Raw genomic sequence first — 23980 nt, 5'->3', positions numbered from 1 at the left:
TACATTCATTGATGATATAACTGCTGATGGTAGTAGCATAATGAATTCTGAAGTGTATAGACACATCCTATCTGCTGAACTTCAAACAAATGCCTCAAAACTCATTGGCCGTCGGTTCATTCCACAGCAAGACAATGATCTCAAACATACTGCTAAAGCAACAAATGAGTTTTTCAAAGCTAAAAAATTGTAAATTCTTGAGTGGCCAAGTCAATCACCTGATCTGAACCCAATTGAGCATGCCTTTTATATGCTGAAGAGAAAACTGAAGGGGACTAGCCCCCAAAACAAGCATAAGCTAAAGATGGATGCAATACAGGCCTGGCAGAGCGTCACCAGGGAAGACACCCAGCAACTGGTGATGTCGATGAATCGCAGACCTCAAGCAGTCATTGCGTGCAAAGGATATGCCACAAATTACTAAGAAACATAAAAACATAGAAAATAGGTGCAGGAGTAGGCCATTCGGCCCATCGAGCCTGCACCGCCATTCAATATGATCATGGCTGATCGTCCAACTCAGTATCCTGTACCTGCCTTCTCTCCATACCCCCTGATCCCTTTAGACACAAGGGCCACATCTAACTCCCTCTTAAATATAGCCAATGAACTGGTCTCAACTACCTTCTGTGTCAGAGAATTCCAGAGATGCACCACTCTGTGTGAAAAATGTTTTTCTCATCTCGGTCCTAAAAGACTTCTCCCTTATCCTTAAACTGTGACCCCTTGTTCTGGACTTCCCCAACATCGGGAACAATCTTCCTGCATCTGGCCTGTCCAACCCCTTAAGAATTTTGTACGTTTCTATAAGATCCCCCCTCAATCTTCTAAATTCTAGCGAGTACAAGCCGAGTCTATCCAGTCTTTCTTCATATGAAAGTCCTGACATCCCAGGAATCAGTCTGGTGAACTTTCTCAGTACTCCCTCTATGGCAAGAATGTATTTCCTCAGATTAGGAGACCAAAACTGTACAAAATACTCCAGGTGTGGTCTCACCAAGACCCTGTACAATTGCAGTAGAACCTCCCTGCTCTTATACTCAAATCCTTTTGCTATGAATGCTAACATACCATTCGCTTTCGTCACTGCCTGCTGCACCTGCATGCCTACTTTCAATGACTGGTGTACCAGTGACACCCAGGTCTCGTTGCATCTCCCCTTTTCCTAATCGGCCACCATGCAGATAATAGTCTACTTTCCTGTTTTTGCCATCAAAGTGGATAACCTCACATTTATCCACATTATATTGCATCTGCCATGCATTTGCCCACTCACTCAACCTATCCGTCACCTTGCAGCCTCCTAGCATCCTCCTCACAGCTAACACTGCCCCCCAGCTTTGTGGCATCCGCAAACTTGGAGATGTTGCATTCAATTCCCTCGTCCAGATCATTAATATATATTGTAAATAGCTGGGGTCCCAGCAGAGCCTTGCGATACCCCACTAGTCACTGCCTGCCATTCTGAAAAGGACCCATTTACTCCTACTCTTTGCTTCCTGTTTGCCAGCCAGTTCTCTATCCACATCAATATTGAACCCCCAATACCGTGTGCTTTAAGTTTGCCTACTAATCTCTTATGTGGGACCTTGCCAAAAGCCTAAATATGACTACATTCATTTACGTGACATTGCTGTGTCCGAAACATTATGGTGCCCTGAAATGGAGGGACTATGTATAAACACTGCTGTAATTTCTACATGGAGAAACCAAAATATATAAAAATGGCCTTTATTAAAAGCTGACAATGTGCACTTTAACCACATGTGATTTTTTCTATTACAAATCTCAAATTGTGGAGTACAGAGGCAAATAAATAAATGAAGGGTCTTTGTCACAAACATTATGGAGGGCACTGTAATTCTTAAATGAAGCCAACCTTTTAAATAAAGGATGTTAGACACTTGTAATAATTATTTTACTGTGATACAGGAGGCCATTCGGCTCGATGTGTCTGGACTGGCTTCCAACAAAGCAATCCCATATTCTTCTTACTTCCCGAGGCCCTGTAACTTATTTTCTCGCACACATCCACCAACTTCCTTTTAATTATTTTGCCTTTTTCCTATATGAAGTATAATCATACTAAGGGGTAATTTATCTATCAACTTGTTTTTATGATGCAGGAGGAAACCAGAGCATTCAGAAGAAAGCAGTAAGGTCATGAGTAGAAACATGATCGATTTACAAACACCACACAGACGGCATCCCAGGTCAGCATTAAACCCGGGTTTACTGAGTTGTAAAGCAGCAACAGTAAATCCTGCGCCATTACGCTAGTAATAAATAGCAAATATCATTGGCTATACAAAACTATTTTTAAACCTGCACGCCAAGATCATATCAGATGGTCTTGCACGAAAATCTGTAGAAATATGATAGCCAATATAAACAGAGCTTTCTCCCTCACCACTGGAGCTACGGAGCTAGCTCCAGTGCTCACTACATTATTCAACCTCTCCCTGGACAAGTCCGTGGTCCCTGCCTGCTTCAAAAAATCCATCATTGTACCGGTACCAAAAAATGCCTCCCCAGCCTGCCTGAATGACTACCGTCCGGTGGCCCTTACCTCGGTAGTCATGAAATGCTTTGAGAGGCTGGTGAAGAATCACATCTGCGCCTTCCTCCCTCGGAACATGGACCCGTTGCAGTTTGCATACCGTCCGAACAGGTCCACAGACGATGCGGTCTCCCAGGTCTTGCACACCGCTCTCTCCCATCTGGACAGCCAGAAGGGGGGCTACGTGAGGATGCTGTTCATAGACTACAGTTCAGCCTTCAACACGATAGTCCCCACCAGACTGGCCGGGAAGCTACTGGAATTGGGGCTCAACACCTCCCTGTGTGCCTGGGTCCTGGACTTTCTCACCGCCAGGCCCCAGGTAGTCAAGATGGGAGGGAATACATCGAAGTCCCTCACCCTGAGCACAGGATCACCCCAGGGTTGCGTCCTCAGCCCCCTATTGTACTCCCTGTACACACATGACTGTGTGGCTAGGTTCAGCTCCAATTCAATAATTAAGTTTGCTGATGTCACTGTGGTGGTGGGCCTGATCTCAGACAATGATGAGAGGGCCTACCGGGAGGAGGTGGCTGATCTAGCACTCTGGTGCCAGGAAAAAAGCCTCCTCTTGAACATCAAAAAAACGAAGGAGCTGATCATGGGCTTTAGGAGGGCACATCATCCGAGGACGTACACTCCATTGAGTATAAATGGGGATCCTGTGGATAGGGTGAACTGTTTTAAATATCTGGGAGTCCACATCTCTGAGGATATGACATGGTCATCACACGCCTCAGCACTGGTGAGTAAGGCAAGGCAGCGCCTTTACCACCTCAGGCAATTGAGGAAATTCAGAGTGTCTCCGAGGATCCTCCAGTGCTTCTACGCAGCGGCGGTGGAAAGAATCTTGTCCGGGAACATTACCATCTGGTTCGGGAATTGCTCTGCCAAAGACAAGAAGGCTCTGCAGAGAGTAGTGCGTTCAGCCGAACGCACTATGGGAACTTCACTCACCCCCCTGCAGGAACTATACAACAGGAGGTGCAACTCCAGAGCAAACAAAATCATGAGAGACCTCTTCCACCCCTGCAACGGACTGTTCCAGCCACTACGGTCAGGCAAACGCCTCCGTTGCCATGCAGTGAGAACGGAGAGGTTGAGAAGGAGTTTCTTCCCAGAGGCAATTCGGACTGTAAACGCCTTTCTCACCAGGGACTAACTGTACAGAACGTTTTTCCTTCTATTATTTATTATGTAAAATAATATGTGTGTTATGATTGTGTTTATAATTTGTTTGGTTGTTTTGTTGTTCCGCGAGCATTGCCACTTTCATTTCACTGCACATCTCGTATGTGTATGTGACAAATAAACTTGACTTGACTTGACTTGACTCCTTCACTGCTCTCCACAGCTACAAAATGCCATTAACTCATAAAATAGCTCAAATTGAGTCAAAATGTTGTGGTTCTAGTCCAATTCTGTGCCAAACCAGAATTACACTTCAGCACAAACCAGAATTACACTTCAGCGCAGTCCTGAGGGAGCCCAACACTGATGGATGTGTCTTTGAGGAGAAACAGTAAAGTGAGACCATGTCTGACATTATGATCGCATGCCATTGTACTGAAACATTCTTCCCAGTGCCATGACCAATTTTTGTCTCTCAGTCGACCAATGAAATGACCACAAGACTGCTTATGGGATTTCATTGTGTATAAATTGGGTAAATTTAACGAGTGACCAAACTTTTACAGAATTTCAATTAGCTGCATTTTCTTGGTGAAAAGAAGTAAAAGGTGCCAAGCCTTTCTTTGATTTAACTCAAAATTGTTTGGGATAATGTATAACTACATGATTGTTTATTATTCTTGCTTCCTTACTGTGATTAATTTCCAACAAAAAGCATCAACGTAAATTAATTTTCCCAGTTATGACATGTCAGTCGTTATGAACCATTGAGGCTTATCATTCTGCCCTGTTTAATAATCCTTTGTTAACCTCGCATTGACCTACAGATGATATAATAGAATTGCAGGCTTGATGACAATAGACACTAGACAATAGGTGGAGTAGGCCATTCGACCCTTCGAGCCAGCACCGCCATTCAATGTGTTCATGGCTGATCATCTCCAATCAGTACCCCGTTCCTGCCTTCTCCCCATATCCCCATACTCCGCTATATTTAAGAGCCCTATCTAGCTCTCGCTTGAAAGCATCCAGAGAACCTGCCTCCACCGTCCTCTGAGGCAGAGAATTCCACAGACTGGCAGCCCACAGAATTGCTATGTTAATGGTAGGGTCGGGAGGAAAGAATCTTTCAAACTAGTTTTAGCTATGCATTAGAATTCTATTAGTAAAACCTGCTTTTGCTGAAAGAATCTAACACTCATTATACAACTCAAAGATGGAGATGTGGAGAATCTAGACCAAGCCAGCCAAGTGCAGTTTAGACAAAACCTATTACTAAAAAACAAATAACTACAAAGGCAACAGTTCTGTGGAATTCAAGTTATTTCAGAAGCTGCAAACAAAATGCATTCGATAGAGATGTATGAAATATATCTATTCAAAGTTAGCAATCAAGAGATGCAATAATGTTTTCTTATATAACTATACATTGTTGGCAAACCTTTAAACTGAATCCCTTGATCTTGTCTAAATCCAAGTCTCTAATTTTTGCTTTTGGATTCTTGTATTCCTCATAATGATCACCATCATGAGAGGATATTACAATAATTTTCCATATCATTATCCACCTTTGTCATTGGCAAGTGATTACACAAGATATGAAAATGTAAGCTCTTGTAAATTTTTAGTAGAACACTGAGCTATAAAAGTTGTCCAAATCTCCGCATTCTTCTGTAATGTTGATATATTTTACATCCATTTGAGGGAGAGACAGCAACTCAGTTTAACACCAGCATCAAAACTACCCTTTTGCGGACAATATTAGGTAATATCATTTGTATGCTGTGTTTTACACTGAATATTCGTTCACTCCAGATTATTCACCCAGTCTACAAAACTATCAGTCGTGCAAGTTACTGATTATGAGATGAAAATGCAACTTCAAAGCCAAGGCAGACCTCACCGGATGAGTACTACAAGTTATATCTTCCTAAAGGTTGTTGTTTCAAAACACAGTTTTGTAGTATCAGCATCTCAAATTTAATCCCTCTCACCTATCACCTTTCATCAAACTACTTTTCAATTAACCCTTCTTGGCTATCTGGCATCTGAATTGCCACCACCATGCATTCAATACTCTTCATTCTTCCTGCTTCTCTGCTGTTATCTTAGGTTTATCCCCCTTTCAGGCAAGCCAAAAAAAATCCTTTGCTGCCCCTCTTGAAATCCGATGAAGATTTACCACAGCTTGCTAATGAATAACAATTCCTTCTGCACCTTGATAGTACTCAATGACCAAGCAGGCACACTAGAGATAGCCTTGTCGATCACCTTCTCATCTAATCCTCCTGTAAGTGTATATATCCCAGTGCAGATGTTGGAGAATTTTACCATTGAGTCCAATGGCAGAGCATGATCAGGAAACAACATACAACACTACAATCTGCCATGAATATTTTTAATGGCAGAGCAGGCTCAAAAGAGATAAACAATCTAGTCTTCCTATTTTCTATGATTGTGCAACTATTGTGGTCTATTCGGCACCATTCAAAAATGATCTAGTCTTCCTATTTTCAAACATTGTGCAACTATTATGGTATATTCGGCACCATTCAAAAATATCAATTCATCTTGCATCGATTTGGTGTGGTCATTTTAACGGGACATTGGCCAAGTGTAATGCATCGGATAACTCCCCTCCCCACCACCAATTTCTGCAGCTGCCTATCACAACAAGGTAGTTAGAAACAAGCTCAAAGTCAGATGTTGGTGTATCTGACCTCTCATAGAAACATAGAAAATAGGTGCAGGAGTAGGCCATTCGGCCCATCGAGCCTGCACCACCATTCAATATGATCATGGCTGATCATCCAACTCGGTATCCTGTACCTGCCTTCTCTCTATACCCCCTGATACCTTTAACCACAAGGGCCACATCTAACTCCCTCTTAAATATAGCCAATGAACTGGCCTCAACAACCTTCTGTGGCAGAGAATTCCAGAGATTCACCACTCTCTGTGTGAAAAATGTTTTTCTCATCTCGGTCCTAAAAGATTTCTCCATTATCCTTAAACTGTGACCCCTTGTTCTGGACTGCCTCAACATCGGGAACAATCTTCCTGCATCTAGCCTGTCCAACCCCTTAAGAATTTTGTACGTTTCTATAAGATCCCCCCTCAACCTTCTAAATTCTAGCGAGTACAAGCCGAGTCTATCCAGTCTCATCCCATCCCTGGACTCAGCGCTCAAATGCTCACTTAAACCTAACATTTTTAATTAATGTCTAACACTTTATTTAAGTACATTTTCATATTGATTTTAATTATTGTGCTGCTGCATGATCTAGGGTTGGGGATTAGGATCCACCACCCGAGGACAAGTCACCACTCATGGACCACTCTACCTCCCTGGAAGTGCATGACAGTGAAGCCTCTCGACAATCGAGCCTGTGAGATTTCATTATTACAGATAAGTGCAGGGGCGTTAGTGTCGGCAATGGACCAGCACTTTTAATTAGATATATGCCAACATATATAGATACTATGCTAGCATCCAAAGGTGAAGTTATAATCTGAGATTCCACACAACCCATCCAATTTCAACCAATGGTAGCAAGCTGAAAGTGTTTGTATTTTTCTATCCTTCCCAAATTGAAAATGTATTATCAACCCATGGTTTCTATGCTGGACAGAGATTGACATGTAGTTATTTTTAACATGATAAGGAATTACACTGGCTGCAAGTGCAAAACATCTCAGAACAGCAACTGGACAAACTCTGCACTTTCCGCAACAATCATGTTTAGTATTTCCCCTGACTGGATAGCACACGACAAACAAGCTTTTCACTGTACCTCGGGACACGCGACAGTAAATAAACAATTATGAAAGTAAATACAGACATAGTTTGAAAAACAAAAAAGGAAAAACTTAATCACCACGCATAGTTAGAGGTTGACAACCTCATGCTTTTACAAGATTGCATCTATCATAACAAAGAAACTGAATAACTTTGTTTAAAAAAAGCCCAAAATGTATTTGATTAAGATGCTGGTCTGCCAAGTTAAAAATAAGCAGGCAACTCTCAACTCATATCTTCATCATTTGGAGGAGTGGAAAGGAGAACTAAGTGCCGGCATGTCTCCTATCAACCAGTTTTGAATGTGATGTTTCAGAGAGGGGGGGAAGTTTAATGATCCAATTTGGTTTCTATATACGGGACGTGTTAAAATCAATTTTGGCAGGAAATTATGTAACTCTGTTAAAAAAAAAATTAAAAATCCCTTCCCTGCCAAAAGACGTGTCAAAGAGCAGTGTAGTTGTCAACTGCATTTATCTGACCTTTCATTCCAAAAATGATAAATATACCTTTTCTTCTGTGGCAACTGTGAGTTTGTCACTTGATATCAAACTGCATACTTGATCCAAATTCAGAGTAAGAAATTCTTCACCCAACATAACATCAGGAAAATGCTGTTCTGTTCAGGAAAAAGAACAAAAATAAGAGGCAAACAATAAGTTGGCTTGCAAGGATAACCAATTGTGTTAATTCCCTTCAGAACTGTAAAATACTCCAGTAATCCAAGAACGATAAAATCATACAGCACAGAAAGCATTGGGCCACCAAGTCTAACTGAACATCAAATATACTATCAGGACTAATCCTATTTACCAGCATTTGGCCTGCATCTACCATGCCTTAGTGATTCAAGTGTCTGGCCAGACGCTTCTTAAATGTTGTGAGAACACCTGCTTCAACCTCCTTCTGCAATGATCATCTGGGTGAAAATGTTCTCCCTCAAATCCTCTCTTACAGCTCATCTTAAATGTATGATCTTAGATGCTTATGCCGTGGGGGAAAGTTTCTAAAGGACCTGTCCCACTTACGTGTCCTTGGCATGCAAATTACGCGACCTTATGGTCGCGTTGAGGCGCACGGGCATCGTATGGCCTCGAGGGGCCGGTCCCACTGAGAAGTGCGGAGGGGTATGTAGTTGTGCGCGACATCGCGCGGGGCTCCGAAATGTTTGTAGCGAACAAAATCTTTGCGCGCCAACGGCCTGTCGCAAAACTGACAGCCAAAGTGGGACAGGCCCAAGACCCTGGCGCAACACAACGTTTCACCTCCAACAGCAGCAGAAGCAGGCAAACGGTTGCCGAACTCGGCCTGGGGCTCACGGCCGCTGCGGACCGGATTCGCCCCCACTTCTACTCAGAGTGGGGCCAAGAAAATTGAAGATAGACTCAAAATGCAGGAGTAACTCAGCAGGACCGGCAGCATCTTTGGAGAGAAGCAATGGGTGACGTTTCTAGACCTTTCTTTTCAGACTCAAGAAGTCTCCACCCGAAACATCACCCACTGCTTCTCTCCAGAGATGCTGCCGGTCCCGCTGAGTTACTCCAGCTTTGTGTCCATCTTCAAATGACGTCACGCGCTCCAGACGGCTGTGCGTACACATGAAATCGCACGCGACCTTTGCGGGACCATCGCGGCTCAATGCGACCACGAGGTCGCGTAATCTGCGTGCCAAGGACACGTAAGTGGGACAGGCCCTTAACGCTCTATGCCTTTTTAGTTGGGTATCCCTGCGGGATCCCCATACCTGAAACGTTCTACACAACACTACCTGCATCCTGGCGAATTTGCTCGGTATCCCCTCCACTGCAATCGCGTCCTTCCTCTGGTGTCGCAACTAAACCTATACAAAATCTTTCTACTGTGGCCAAACCAAAGTTGTACCAAGACCTTTCTACTCTTACAGTTTATGTCCCAGCTAATGAAGGCAAGCATCTCATTTGCCTTCTTACCCACTCTAGCTACCTTCAGGGATCCTTGGACTTGTTCACCAAGCTCTTTTTGCTCCTCAAAACTTCCTTGGGCCTACATTTAATTCTATGTGTACACCCATGAGACCCCCATCCCCTCACACCAAAAAGATTAAATTCCACTAGCCATTGTCCAGCCCAACTTACCAGCTGATAAATATCACTCTGCAGCCTAGAACAATCCTCCTCATTATCACCATCAATAATATCATTTGCAAACATAATAATCATACCTGTGTGTAGGAAGGAACTGCAGATGCTGGTTTAAACCGAAGATAGACACAAAAAGCTGGAGTAACTGAGCGTAACTTAGGCAGCATCTCTGGACAGAAGGAATGGGTGACGTTTCGGGTCGAGATCCTCCTTCAGACTAAAGTCTGAAGGGTCTTGACCTGATCTTACTTTCATCAACGAGCCGATCTCACACTAGATCAGTGGCCGTACTTCAAAACTACTTTGTGGCTCTCACCTGTGACATTCCACTGACTTGAGGATGATCTCCAATTTGGTTCACCAATTGGAGATCATCCAATTAGAGCCACAAATTCATCTGGAGAAATTGCAGGATTTCTTTCCTTTTTTTTTCTAGACCTTCCAATTTTGAATTTTGTAGACAAGCTATTTCTCACTGAGACACAATGCTATAATCTTGAGCACAAAACAAGCTACAGGAGGAACTCAGCGGGTCAGGCAGTATCTGTAAAGGGAAATAGACAGATGGCGTTTCGGGTTGGGAACCTTCACACTGATGTAGTAGAGGGGAGACGGCTGATACAAAGAGGTGAGGACAGGACAAAAGCTAATAAGCAACAGGTAAATCCAGGTGCGGAGGGGCTGACTGATTGTAGTTACCAGCAAGCAGGAAACGACATAACAACTGAAGATGCAAGAAGCTGCAGATTCTGGAATCCTGAGTAAAAAGCAAACTGCGAGAGGAACTAAGCAGATCTGGCAGAATCTTTGGAGGAAACTGAAGACCCATCATCACTCAGCAACTGAATCAGTGTCACCACTGATGCCTGGTGACAAAAGTGCAGAATACGAGTACAGTAAGCGCTTGTTATAACAGACTGTGGGGAGCAAAGGTGTCTGTTATTGCTGATTGTCCACTATAACCGAGTAAGAAACAAAGAACTGCAGATGCCGGTTAATATACATAAGGTCAGGCAGCATCTATGGAGAACATGGATAGATGATATTTCGGGTTGGGATCCTTCTTCAGATTCTCGGTCTGGAACTGGGCCTGGAATCCAGGTGAGTTTAGGCGAGGATTGGCAGAGTCATTGGTTGCGGCCATTGGCCAGAGTGCAGGTAATGGTCAGTGATGAAGGCGGCGGTAGGCACAGCGAGGAAGCAGCGTGGGCCAAGGGGAGGTGGCAGTAGGTTGGGCCTGGAGGCGGCTGGGGATGGTGGTGCGGGCCGGCATTGGCAACCCAGCCCAGAAGCGGCCGGGGAGGCGGTGTGGGTTGGGGACGGTGCTGGCAGCCCGGTCTGGCAGTGAAGGTCCGCATTAACCAAAATCCTTTATAAAAAGGGCCGTAAAAATAAGGGTATACTGTATTAAGGAAGTTCTTCAAATGTTCAAATTATTCCATGGCCTATGATTGAATGGCCATCATTTGAATTAAATTTCAACTTTTGGAATGTACATATTCATTACTACATGTTTTATTTGCAATATGTTCTTCTTTAAACAATTAACTGCTCATAAAATTAAGGTGCAAATAAAGCATATAGTTATCCTCATAAATATGAGAAAATGTGAAACAATACAAAATGAATCAATTTCAGAGGAAAAAATAATCAGTTGTCCATAATCTAAATGGGGAGAAATACACTGGAAAAAAGTTTGCCCGTAAACACAGAAAATTTAACTTTTGACAGCTGTCCGTCAAATTGACAAACTGAATATTTTTCTTCTTGATATCAAGAGACAAAATCAAAACTCATGGCAGGATACAACAGGAAACTGTGTTGTCTCCATTACCCCCAAGAGAAGGACTCTCATTAATTATATTTCACATTGTATTCCATCAATCAAAATGAAATTGCCAATTTACAGTAAAAATCTGTTATTCTGGCAACTCAGGATTTGGTGATGTAGGTTTAACAGATTTTCTAGATTATGAATGTTCTTTTATTAATACTCCAACACACTTTTAATTTACCTTTTAAAAAGATGTTACACAATAACAATAACCTTTCTGCAAACCCAGCACGTTTCAGGGGAGCACAGGAACCAGAACCGTGGTGAGTGTACAAAAGTCCAGGAACTGATGCCCTGGCAAGTAAGTGGACAGGAAGTGTGAGAAATGAGGCCCAGGGGACTGGTCAAAGAGGGTGGGAAATAGGGACCTCGGTGAGTGGATGGGGTGTGAAGGAACCAGGGGTCAGCAAATGAATGGTGAACATGGCAACAAGAAGCCAGTGTTTGGATGGGAAGTATTGGATTTGGGGATGCAGCAATGTGGTAAACATCATAGCAGATTATTGGCGTTTTATTACAATGACAACATATTTTTAGATTCTAAATCATTTCCACGTTAAAATGAAGTTTCAGTCTGATCTTTCAGTCCGAAGGAGGGTTCCAACCCAAAATGTCACCTGTGCCTCTTCTCCAGAGATGCTGCCTGACCCACCCAAACCACCCCCTCCCGAGGTACCTTCGCAATCGCAGGAGATGCAACACCTGTTCCTATACCTCCTCCCTCGACTTTGTCCAGGGACCCCGACAGTCCTTTCAGGTTAGGCAGAGGTTCACTTGCACCTCTTCCAACCTCATCTACTGTATCCGTTGTTCAAGATGTGGACTCTTATACATCGGCAAGTCCAAACGTAGACTGGGCGATCGTTTCGCTGAACACCTTCGCTCAGTCTGCCTGAACCAACCTGATCTTCCGGTTGCTAAACACTCTAATTCTCCTTCCCATTCCCACACTGACATTTCTGTTCTAAGTCTCCTCCATCGTCAGAGTAAGGCTAAACACAAATTGGGGATCAGCATCTTATATTTCACTTGGGCAGCTTACAGCCCAGTAGTATGAATATTGATTTCTCTCACATCAGGTAACCCCGGCATTCCCTCTCTCACTATCCCTCCCCCACCCAAGTCACACCAGCTTCTCGTTTTCACCCAACGAACAGCTAACACAACCCTGATCCAGGATGGGGAAGAATCTGCTTACAGACAGGATGTGGTACAGCTGGCGGCCTGAAGCCACCGCAACAACCTGGAGCTCAATGCTCTTAAGACAGTGAAATTGATAGCAGACTTTAGGAAAGCTCCCCCTCCTCTCACCCCACTCACCATCAACAACACCACAGTCACATCTGTGGACTCTTTTAAGTTCCTGGGAACCATCATCTCCAAGGACCTTAAATGGGGGGCTACCATCGACTCCACAGTCAAAAAGACACACCAGAGGATGTACTTCCTGCGGCAGCTGAGGAAGCACAATCTGCCACAGGCAATGATGGTCCAATTCTAAACGACCATCGTAGTCTGTCCTCACCATGGTCTGGTTTGGCTCAGCCACCAAGCACGACATCCGGAGGCTGCAGCAAATCGTCCGATCAGCTGAGAAGGTTATTGGCTGCAACCTTCCCTCCATTGATGAACTGTACAATGCAAGGGCCAGGAAGCGAGCGGATAAGATCATCTCTGACCTCTCTCACCCTGGCCACAAACTCTTTGAATCACTTCCCTCTGGAAGGTGACTCCGGACTGTCAAAGGTGCCACAGCCAGACATAAAAACAAAAGAACTGAGGATAGAGTGTGGCGATTGGAGGAGGGAGACGTGGCACAGACGTTCATAGGCAGGATCGATCCCGGCCGGGTCTCCGGCGCTGTCCCCCCCCCAGCCAGCGCGGAGAAACAGCACTAAACCCAGCTCAACTCTGCCTGTCCCGCCAGGTTAACCTGCCTGGGCTTGCGGGAAATATGGTCAGCGCGGAGAAGCAGCGCTGGTATCCCCTCAGTCCAGACAGAGCTGTTGGTTAACCCGGTGAGACAGGCAGAGTGGAGCTGCATTTAGTGTTGGATTGAGCCTCCGAAGCCGCGCGCGTGCGTGTGTGTGTGTGTATGTGTGGCCGCAAAAAATTGTGTCCCCCGTCCCCTCCATATTTTGATAGCGAGTTCCGCTCTTGAACAGGATGCACGATGGTTCATACAAGGAGGATGTGTTAATCGGATTGTCACAGGGTGTGATTTTTACGTTACAAGAGGGAGAGAGAGGGAGAGGGAGAGGGGGGGGGAGAGGGAGAGAGAGTGCTTAGAGCGGTTCTGACTGAGCTTACCCCCGCTCCGTCGGATTTGCTCATTGGGCCTAGGCCCCGGGATATTTCTCAGGCGCTGGCTCCACACAACTTGATCCGCCTTTCCGAGATGCCCAGTGTGCAGTTTCGTGATGCAAAGAGACGCATACTGTACAGAATGCTCCTGCACATTTTACACCTCCTTGCCTTCGTCTTCCGCCCGACACACCTTGGCGGTCCGTGTTACCACCTGAATGCGAGGACGGTCCCCAGTGGAGGTCTCTCTACAAGGGAGTCGTCCCCCTTTACATTAAGGACGTGGGGTGGAGAGTGTTGCACAGAGTGGTGGCATGTAATAAACTTTTCAGTCGGATCACGGGCTCGCCGGCCGCCTGCATTTTCAGCGGCAAGGAAGAGACTGTGTTCCATGCATATATGGAGTGTGAGAGGTTGCTGCCCCTGTACCAATATCTGAAGGGGCTGTTCCTCAAGTTTTGGTTGCATTTTAGTCCCACAATCCTGGTGTTCGGACACAAGGCAGGGAGTGGGGAGAGCCGATCGGGGGGGTGGGACCTCCCTGTCAGTTTGCTCCTGGGCCTGGCCATGATGGCCATTCGCGGGTCCAGGCAGCGGGCGATCGATGGTCATGCCAGAGTCGGCTGCCTGCCCCTCTTCCGGCCCTGCGTCCGCGCTCGCGTGTCCCTGGAGAGGGAACACAAAGTGTCCACGGGGACTCTGGAGGCCTTCTGTGAGCACTGGTCATCGCGTGGGGTCGAGAGCATTGTAAATAATGACTGCATCATTGTATTATAATGATTGCTGAATGTATTGTGACCTTTGAATGTGTTTTTGATGTGATGTACTATGCATTTTTGCTGAATAAAGACCTTGGAAAAGAAAAAAAGAGAGAGAGAGAAAAAGATACACCTGCAGTTAAGGGTTAAAGTGTTGGGGACTCCTTGCAACACAGTAGCACATAACCTTCCTAGCCAATGTTGAGTTAATCTAAAGTCACGGAGAGTGAAAAGTCACCTAAAGGAAGAAAATATGTTAAGAGTTAAAAAGGTAGTATGCAAGGCTACAGTAAATAGGATTGGCTACAGGTAGGGAGAGAGGCCAGCAACTGCATTTAACGAAAATAGACCATAATGTACAGTATACAAAGATCCTATCAGAGTACAAGTTTGTAATATTATATATTGTATCTTCAGTAAGTTCATGCAGCATGGTACATATTGGTACACTTGTTATTTATCTAATTTTATTTAAGGCATTTGGTGGCGTTAAATGAACTATCCTGAAAGCGTTACATGTTGTGCTGCTCTGAGAGCTTCATTGATTTTCCCCACACAGACCGGTTCAGACTGAATGTGGAAAGTGGAGCAGTAGGAGAAACTACCTACAGTTTGCACCTTCTCCTGTAACCACATAGGTTTTCTCAGGGTGCTCTGGTTTCCTCCCACATCCCAAAGGCATGCAAACTGGTAGATTAATTCCCCCAAGTATATTGTGTGTGGTGGAATCTAGGTAATAGGGAGAGAGGAGAGAGAATAAAAGGGAAAAAAATGGATTACTGTAGGAATTGCGTGGAAGTGTGCTTTATGATTGATACAGATTCACTGGGCTGAAGTGCCTGTTTCCGTACTGTATAACTCTGATCATACAATCTTCATAACAGAACTTTCTTTGGCCATGCTTATGACGGAAAGAATTTACAATGCTGAAATGGCTGTGATATAATGATCAACTCTTCCATGTTTCTCTTTTGAAGAAAACCTTTAATTGTGCTTAAGCTTTGTGGGCCGAGCTAATTTTAGTTTGAAAAGTAATCTTGGAAATGCAATGGACAGTAAAACCCAAAGGCACAGCAATAAGATAGATTTATGTGAAAGAAAATTTACCTTGAAGGGCACTTTAGAAGTTATGCAAAAGATTACAGATGAAATGACGCAATTTACACAAACCATGAATTTTCGCAGGTATTCACTTTTCAATAAAACAATGCAAGTAAAGAAAATGTATTAAAAAAAATACTTCAAAATATGAATATTATTTATAATCAGGTCTCCTCATTGCCAAAGTGAGGCCAAGCGTGGACTGGAGGAACAGCACCTCATATTCCACTTGGGTAGCTTACAACCTAATGGTAAGAACATTGAATTCTCCAATTTCTCCAAACTAGCCTACAAACAACCTACCTTTTTACTTATTTTCCTTCCCTCTCTCTTCCCTGTGTCACCTGAATGTACACGCGCTTCTCCCTTTCCACCGTCCCCTTCTACCTACATTCCTTCCCCAGACTGAAGAAGGGTCTCAACCCAAAATGTCACCCATTTCACTCTCTCCAGAGATGCTGCATTTTGTGTCTACCTTCACAATTCACAACTTTTTTATGCTTATCGCACACTTTTTATATTTTCATCACTGGCCTTTATCCAATCATCTGCTTATCAAACACCCACCTCACCTATATCCAGCTATAATTTGTCAGATTTTGTCCTGCCCCCCCTCTTCCAGTTTTCTCCATCTGAAGACGGGTCTCGACCTGAAACGTCGCCTATACCTTCTCTCCATAGATGCTGCCTCACCTGCTGAGTTTCGTCTACCACCGGATTACTCTAGTATTTTGTACAATTTTACGCATATATTTTAGTTTTTCCCCAAAAACTGACCACGATATTCCACATTAGCTGAACTAGGGTGCCTCTTCTACAATGAACACCATCTGTGACCAATAAACAGGCTTTTACATGCATGAAGTTAACAGGAACTCTGGGACTGCCTGCAGTGGGAAATGAGAAAGGATGCAAAATAATGTTGGCAATAACCACAGAACTAGTGGTAAATCATCCTGCATAAACCAGAGTAATGCTGTTTGAAAGCAACCTTAGCTTTTAAAGTCACCAAAGGTCAAATAATCCAAATGTGTTGAATGGAATGTCACAATCATTTGTATATTGTTGTATATTATTTGTATCATTTATCATTTGTCACAATCATTTGTATATTGTTAAAATATTTCCGACAGTATTTAGGCAGGCATAATAAACATTGGTGGCAGGAAATCAAATGGTATGTAAAGAAGTGACAACAAGCACGATCCCACCCTGTTAGTTATCTTAATTCCATTCAGAAATAATGTGCTTTTACCACAAGACGTGCTCGTAATCACTTTGTCTGAATACACAAAATTACAATGGTAGACTGAATGTAATCTACTCAAAACTCAGCTGGACCTTTGGCAACACATGCCTTTGAAGCTAAATTCTTCTCTGTTAATCCAGCAATTGAGATCCTTGAACCATTGATTTTTGGAAATATTCCTGCATCTGTGCACATCAATGAGAACCTAAAGCCAATAATGCAGTCACCTGTGTGCTATTGGTATCAGAGGGCTTCCCCTGACACATAAAATGAATGAAAGTAATTGATACCAGTAAGGGCTATAGAGCCTGACACCATCTCAGCATAACAGTGAAGCATTTCTGACTTTAGCCAAGTTGTTGTAGTACTGTTACAACAATGACATGTATTTGACAATGTAGACAAATGCAATGACATACTCAAGATGCCCTGTTTATATTTCACACCTCCACTTGGTTCCAGACATCATCACGTCTCTAGTCCAACCATGGACCAAAGGCCAGCTAGTTGAGCCACTGCTTGCACAGCTTGAAATTTGGGTTCCATCCTAACTTTGGTTGACGTCTGCATGGATTTTGCACATTCCCCCTGTAATTGCATGGATTTCCTCCAGGTGCTCTAGTATCCTCCCACATCTCAAAGATGTGCAGGTTGGCAGGTTAATTGACCACTATAAATTTCCCCTAAAATGTAGGTGAGTGGTAGAATTTGGCTGGAGTTGATGACAACGTGGAGAATAAGAAAAACAGAATTAGTGCAAATGGTGGTTCGTGCGAACTCAGCGGGCCGATGAGCCCATTTCCTTGCCATATCCCGTTAGACTTTTTAAAATGTATTCAAAGGATGTGGGCTTCGCATGCTGAGCTAGGATTTAATCCCCAATTATCCTTGAGTAGGGGTGGTGAGCTGCCTTCTTGAACCACTACAGTCTGTGAGAAGTAGGTATTACCCACAATGCTGATAGGGAGATTGTTTCAAGATTTTGATCCAGTGAAGGAACAGCAATATATTTCCGAGTCAGGGTGGTGCATGACTTGGGGTGGCAACTTCAAGGTGGTGGTACTCCCATGTTTCTGCTGCCGTTGTCCTTCTAGCTTTTAGAGGTTGTGTATTTGGAAGATGCTGCCAAGGAACCTTGATGAGTTGCTGCAGTGCATCCTATAGATAATGCAAAGTACTGCTCGTTGGTGGTGGAGTGAGCTTGTGGATGCAAGGCCTATCAAGTGGATGCTCGTCTGCTACGGTATCAAGCAAATTCGAGTGTTGTTGAAGCTGCACCTCATCCAGCACAAGTGGAGACCACAGTAGTTCTTCTGCTCTAATGCATGATTTCAAAACAAATTGGATGTACTACAAGTGATGAATTAGGGAACATTATTCGGTGGGTTTCGCCGTTGAGTATGGCTGCTCCACCTACAGCTGTTCGTCCTTTCATCCTTTTTTAAATTTTCAGTCCGTCAAATGTTTTGTTTTGGAGGTCTTTTAGTCTTTTTATGTGGGGGGGGGGGTGGGGGGGGAGGGGTGGAGGGGGGGGGGAAGGGGATGGGGAAGGGGGGGGGGAAGGGGAAACCGTTTTCTTAGTCACTACCTGGTCGAGGAATGCGTTTTTCCTCCGAGCCGCATCTTCACCCCCTCCTCGCGGCCTACCATCTGGATTGGTGAGGCCTTTCCTGCCGGAGACCGGCCAGAGCTTCAGCTTCAGTACTTAAGTACCATCGTGGAGCGGGCGATGCCTTACAGGGGTCGCCGTGTTGGAAGCTCCAGAGTGCTGGGACTGCCGACTTCAACACCGTGGAGCTGTGGTTTGCGGAGTTTCCAGCTGCGGGCGGCGCTGACTTTAACAACGTGGGGCCCTGGGATCCTTCGACGAGGATTGCCGTATGGAGCTCTGCCCAGCTGGGCCTGGGGACTTAGGACTTTATAGCTATATAAAAAGAAAAAGGGTGGCTAAGGTGAACGTTGGTCCATTGGAGGGTGAGACTGGAGAGTTGTTGGTGGGGAACATGGAAATGGCAAAGGCATTAAACGAGTATTTTGTATCAGTCTTCACCATAGAAGACACAAAAAATATTCCAACGCTGGATAAACAGGGGGCGGTAGGAATGGAGGAGCTAAATACTATTAAGATCACCAAGGAGGTGGTATTAGGGAAATTAATGAGACTGAAGGAGGATAAATCCCCTGGGCCTGACGGATTACATCCAAGGGTCTTGAGGGAGATAGCGGTGGGGATTGTGGATGCATTGGTGATAATTTTCCAAAACTCCCTGGAGGCAGGAACGGTCCCAGTGGATTGGAAAATGGCCAATGTAACACCTATATTTAAAAAAGGAAGTAAACAGAAGGCGGGTAACTATAGACCGGTTAGTCTAACATCGGTGGTGGGTAAAATGTTAGAGACAATTATTAAAGAAACACTAACGGGGCACTTGGATAAACATGACTTCATCGGACAGAACCAACATGGTTTTGTGAAGGGGAAGTCCTGTTTAACGAATCTGCTCGAATTCTTTGAGGAAGTAACAACCCGGGTGGATAAAGGGGAACCGGTGGATGTGGTATACTTGGACTTCCAAAAGGCTTTTGACAAGGTGCCACATAAGAGACTATTGCTAAAAATAAAAAATTATGGGATTGGGGGTAATATATTAGCATGGGTAGAGGATTGGCTAACAAATAGGAAGCAGAGAGTGGGGATAAATGGTTCATACTCGGGATGGCAACCGGTAACTAGCGGGGTTCCGCAAGGGTCGGTGCTGGGACCCCAGTTGTTCACAATTTATATAAATGATTTGGAGGAGGGAACCAAGTGTAATATATCAAAATTTGCGGACGATACAAAAATGGGAGGAAAAGTAGGGGATGAGGAGGATAGGAAGAGTCTGCAAAAGGATATAGATAAGCTAGGGGAGTGGGCAACAACTTGGCAGATGAAATTTAATACTAATAAATGTGAAGTCATTCACTTTGGGAAAAAAAATGATAGGGCAAGTTATTTTCTAAATGAGGAGGAGCTGCGTTGTAATGCAACGCAAAGGGATCTAGGGGTATTAGTACATGAATCACTGAAAGTTAGTATGCAGGTGCAGCAAGCAATCAGGAAGGCCAATGGAGTTTTGGCCTTTATTGCTAGGGGGATTGAGTATAAAAACACGGAGGTCTTGCTGCAGCTGTACACAGTATTAGTGAGACCACATTTGGAATACTGTGTACAGTTCTGGGGTCCATATTTAAGAAAGGATGTACTAGCCCTGGAGGCAGTGCAGCGAAGGTTTACAAGATTAATTCCTGCAATGAGGGGATTGACATATGAGGAAAGGTTAAGTAGGCTGGAACTCTACTCTTTGGAGTTTAGAAGAATGAGAGGCGATCTCATTGAAACATATAAGATCGTGAGGGGCCTTGATCGGGTGGATGCACCGAGGATGTTCCCAATGATCGGGGAAACTAGAACTAGGGGACATAGTTGCAGAATAAGGGGGGGCTCTTTTAAAACTGAGATGAGGAAGAACTTCTTCACCCAGAGGGTGGTTAATTTATGGAATTCACTGCCCCAGGGAGCAGTGGAAGCAGAAACTTTAAATATATTTAAGACTAAAATAGATGGTTTTTTAGCTGCCAAGGGGATAAGGGGCTACGGAGAGAGGGCAGGGATATGGACCTAGGTATGGTTAGTATAGTAAGACCTGAGTGATCTCCTGGACAAGTGTCGATCGCCTAGATTGGGGTCGGAGAGGAATTTCCCGGATTTTTTTTCCCGAATTGGACCTGGGTTTTTATCCGGTTTTTTGCCTCCCCCAGGAGATCACGAGGTTCTTGGGGTGGAGAGGGGTGATAGCGGTATAAAGGGGAGGGTAGTGTCTTGTGTTCTGTGTCTTGTGTCTACTGTTTGTGGGTAAGTGTGTCTGTTTAGTGTTCAGCCATGAGCGAATGGCGGTGCGGGCTCGATGGACCTGGTGGTCTGCTCTCGCACCTACTTTCTATGTTTCTATGTTTCTATGAAGCCGCGGTCTCCGGTAGGAAGTGGCCGATCCAGAACTCCAAGCCGCTGAGAGTGTTCTGCCGACGCCGGAGTTCCATCATCCGGCGAGAGGGCTTGAAACATTGGGCCGCCTCAATGGGCCCCGACCACAGGTGAACATAGAGGAAGATGACTGAACTTTTATTGCGTTCCCCCACAGTGGGAAAAGTTGATACCGCAGTGTGGGGATGTTCATGTTAAATTCTATCGTGTGTTCTTTTTATTTGTATGGCTGTACGACAACCCAAATCTCGCTGGACCAATTGGTACTGTGACAATAAATGTAAACCTGAACTTGAAACTTATTTGATTGGGTGAATCCAATTGGTTAAAATTTGATTTTGATCAGGAACTAGAGAACTACTTAAAAGTGACTTTATAAATTGACTGGTAGAGAAAAAAAACAACTTGAATTTAAACAGTATAGGGGACAAGAACTGTTTCTTTGTAACTCCCATGGTAATCAGACACCATTGTTTCTTTAGAACAAAGCAGCTGCTTTAACTGTGGGAGACTATTGAAATTGACAAGCAATTGCTTCTATTGACACCCCCTTGTGTAACAATACATTGTTAAACAATGTAACATGCAGCCTTTAGTATGTTTAGCTTGCAGTATTACAAATAAACTCTGCTTCTGAAAGGATCTTTGTTTTTGAAAATCTTGCGGGGGGGGAATAACTGTTATTGCAAGTCTGAAATTATCCAGCCCTTAAAACCCTTTAGGGCAGTGGTTCCCAACCTTTTTTTGGCCATGCCCCACTTTTTTTGGCCATGCCCCACCTAATCACTTCTAAAATCCTGATGCCACCCCCCCATGTGGTGATATATAATTCTTATCATAAATAAATAAGGTTCTCCCATGACCTTGCGTGCTTCGTGCGACGTGCATGAAGAGCGATGGCGCGGTGATTATGTAATAACTACACAATAAAGACCTTTTTTACCCAAAAAAAATGATTTACTCAAAATAACATCTGAAACATAAACTACATATGTTTACCTGATGGAAAATCCAAAAAAATAAAAATCGAAAATTTGGACCCAGACCGCCTCAGTCAATTGCCCCCCTTAAAAATCAAATTGCCCCCCCTGTGGGGCGTACGCCCCACGTTGGGAACCACTGCTTTAGGGCCTGTCCCACTGTATGAGGTAATTCAAGAGTTCTCCCCTGATTCATCACTTGCTGCAGCGTAGTTAGGGATGGACAACAATGCCACCTTGCGAGGCATGCATTCATCCCAAAATATAAATAAGCAAAAAAATAATTCCATCACCATCAAACAATCTGAATTCCCCTTTAAGTCTCAGACCATGTTTCCCTGAAAACGAAGCAAGGTACAGCTTTTGAGAAGGGGATTAAACTTGTTAAGGGCCAGTCCCACTTGGCCGTCATTTGCACTTCATTTACGCGTCATATGTAAAATAGATCGACGCGTTGTGAAGCACGGTTAGCGTGTGGGTAGCGCGGGACAGGCGCATGGAGAGGCGTGGAGGAGTGTGGAGTTGCGCACGGAATCGCTCCAGGATTTCATGCTGTACGAAATCCTCGCGCGCCACCTGCGTGACTTATCGCTGACACATTGCCTTCGCACGCTGCGTCCCGATGTCTCACATGTAGCGCGTGGTGACGCATGGTTACGTCACCGTGTGTAACCAAGCGTCGCCGCGCGCCGCAGGGTATTCTAATGACGTCACGCGCACCAGGCGGCATGATGACGTGTGATTTGACGCGTCAACCTATTTTACATATGATGCGTAAAAGAGGCGCAAATGACGGCCAAGTGGGACAGGCCCTTTAGCACTGTTCCACTGCTGTCTAAGTACAATAGAAGCCCTTCAGGCAGTATCTCTCTTTTCAATCTGATCAGCCAGCTAAAGCTATTATGCACAGTCCTGTCCACCAAATCCAATTAATCTTGGCAAAACTCAATATCACTGGCACTACAAAATAACATTCTTCCCAACGACCATAGCAATTTTTTTCACAAATGTTGCTGCATTCTACACCTAAAAATGCCCATGATCCTTAAGAAACAGAGTGGAGGCCTGTGGAATGAATGTTTAAACTAGTCATAGAGAGCAGAACAAAATACTATGGGAAGTGGTGGAACAATTTAACATAATTCAGTCTCTGCTGTAAAGTCACACATTGTTTTGTTAACTAACATCTATCCTTGCTTGCTGGCTTGCAACACTGATTTCTTTCAACTTTAGCTTTGAACCAGTCATGTCCTAACCTGATAACTGATACTTCAGAAGGAACAAATAGCACTTCAGACATTTACCACAATATTTTACGGCAATTCCGAAAGCAGCTGCTTTAGAAAGCTTATGCAATATGGAGTCTTTAAATGGCAGAATTCCGGAATGAAGTAGTGTACATGACTTTAAATTTATTTTTTTTAAACAAAATCCAAAGAATGTTAATTGTAATATTATGTATGCAGGGAAAAGGAGGCATTGGACAGGTATAGGCAAATAGGATCAAGTTTATCCCTGGAGGAGTTTAGGGAACTGATGGAACGGGGGTTCCCCTACTTCCCCTTCCCATCCCCCCCACTCGTAACAAGGATAGAGTCCCCCTTGTCCTAACCTTCCACCCTACCAGCCGTCACATACAACCAGGCATGTGCCGGAACTTGGGACAGTTAATGGAAATATCTTAAGGGCGTGGAGCTGCTAAACATCCTAAAGGGGCTGTCCCACTTGGCTGTCATTTGCGCGCCAGTTACGCGACCTCGTCGTCGCATTGAGACGCACTGGTAGCGTGTGGGTGGCGTGGGACGGTCGCATGGAGAAGCGCGGAGGGGTATGGAGTTGCGAGCGGTATCGTGCGACGCTCCAGGATTTTGTAGTGCACAAAATCGTTACACGCCTCCGGCGTGACGTATTGCGTACACACGCGGACGTACTGCGGTCACACGCTGACGTCCTGACCTCGTACGTGCAGTACGAATCAACTATCACGAATATCTCGATTGTACATGCTTTTGATGGAGGAATCTAGGTACATTTTGCGATGGAGTTTGAAATCAGAAAGTCCCCAGAGAATAAGTCGTCTCTATTAAGTCATTTGCCTGTATACATGTAGGTGACATATT

At 44.4% G+C, this 23980-nt stretch overlaps 1 protein-coding gene across 5 annotated transcripts in view; it reads right to left on the bottom strand.

The window, feature by feature from the left end:
- Window positions 1–23980, bottom strand: part of LOC129701759 (kelch-like protein 3) — a 90555-nt gene that overhangs the window by 32926 nt on the left and 33649 nt on the right. For all 5 annotated transcript variants that reach the window (XM_055643168.1, XM_055643172.1, XM_055643169.1 and 2 more), the window contains exon 6: window positions 8000–8109. In XM_055643168.1, the coding sequence (XP_055499143.1) occupies window positions 8000–8109 (110 nt within the window). The remainder of the gene's footprint in view (window positions 1–7999; window positions 8110–23980) is intronic.

The sequence above is a fragment of the Leucoraja erinacea genome, chromosome 11 (genome assembly GCF_028641065.1).
Source record: "Leucoraja erinacea ecotype New England chromosome 11, Leri_hhj_1, whole genome shotgun sequence".
NCBI classification, from domain to species: domain Eukaryota; kingdom Metazoa; phylum Chordata; class Chondrichthyes; order Rajiformes; family Rajidae; genus Leucoraja; species Leucoraja erinaceus.
This window is presented reverse-complemented; position numbering and strand designations above follow the sequence as displayed.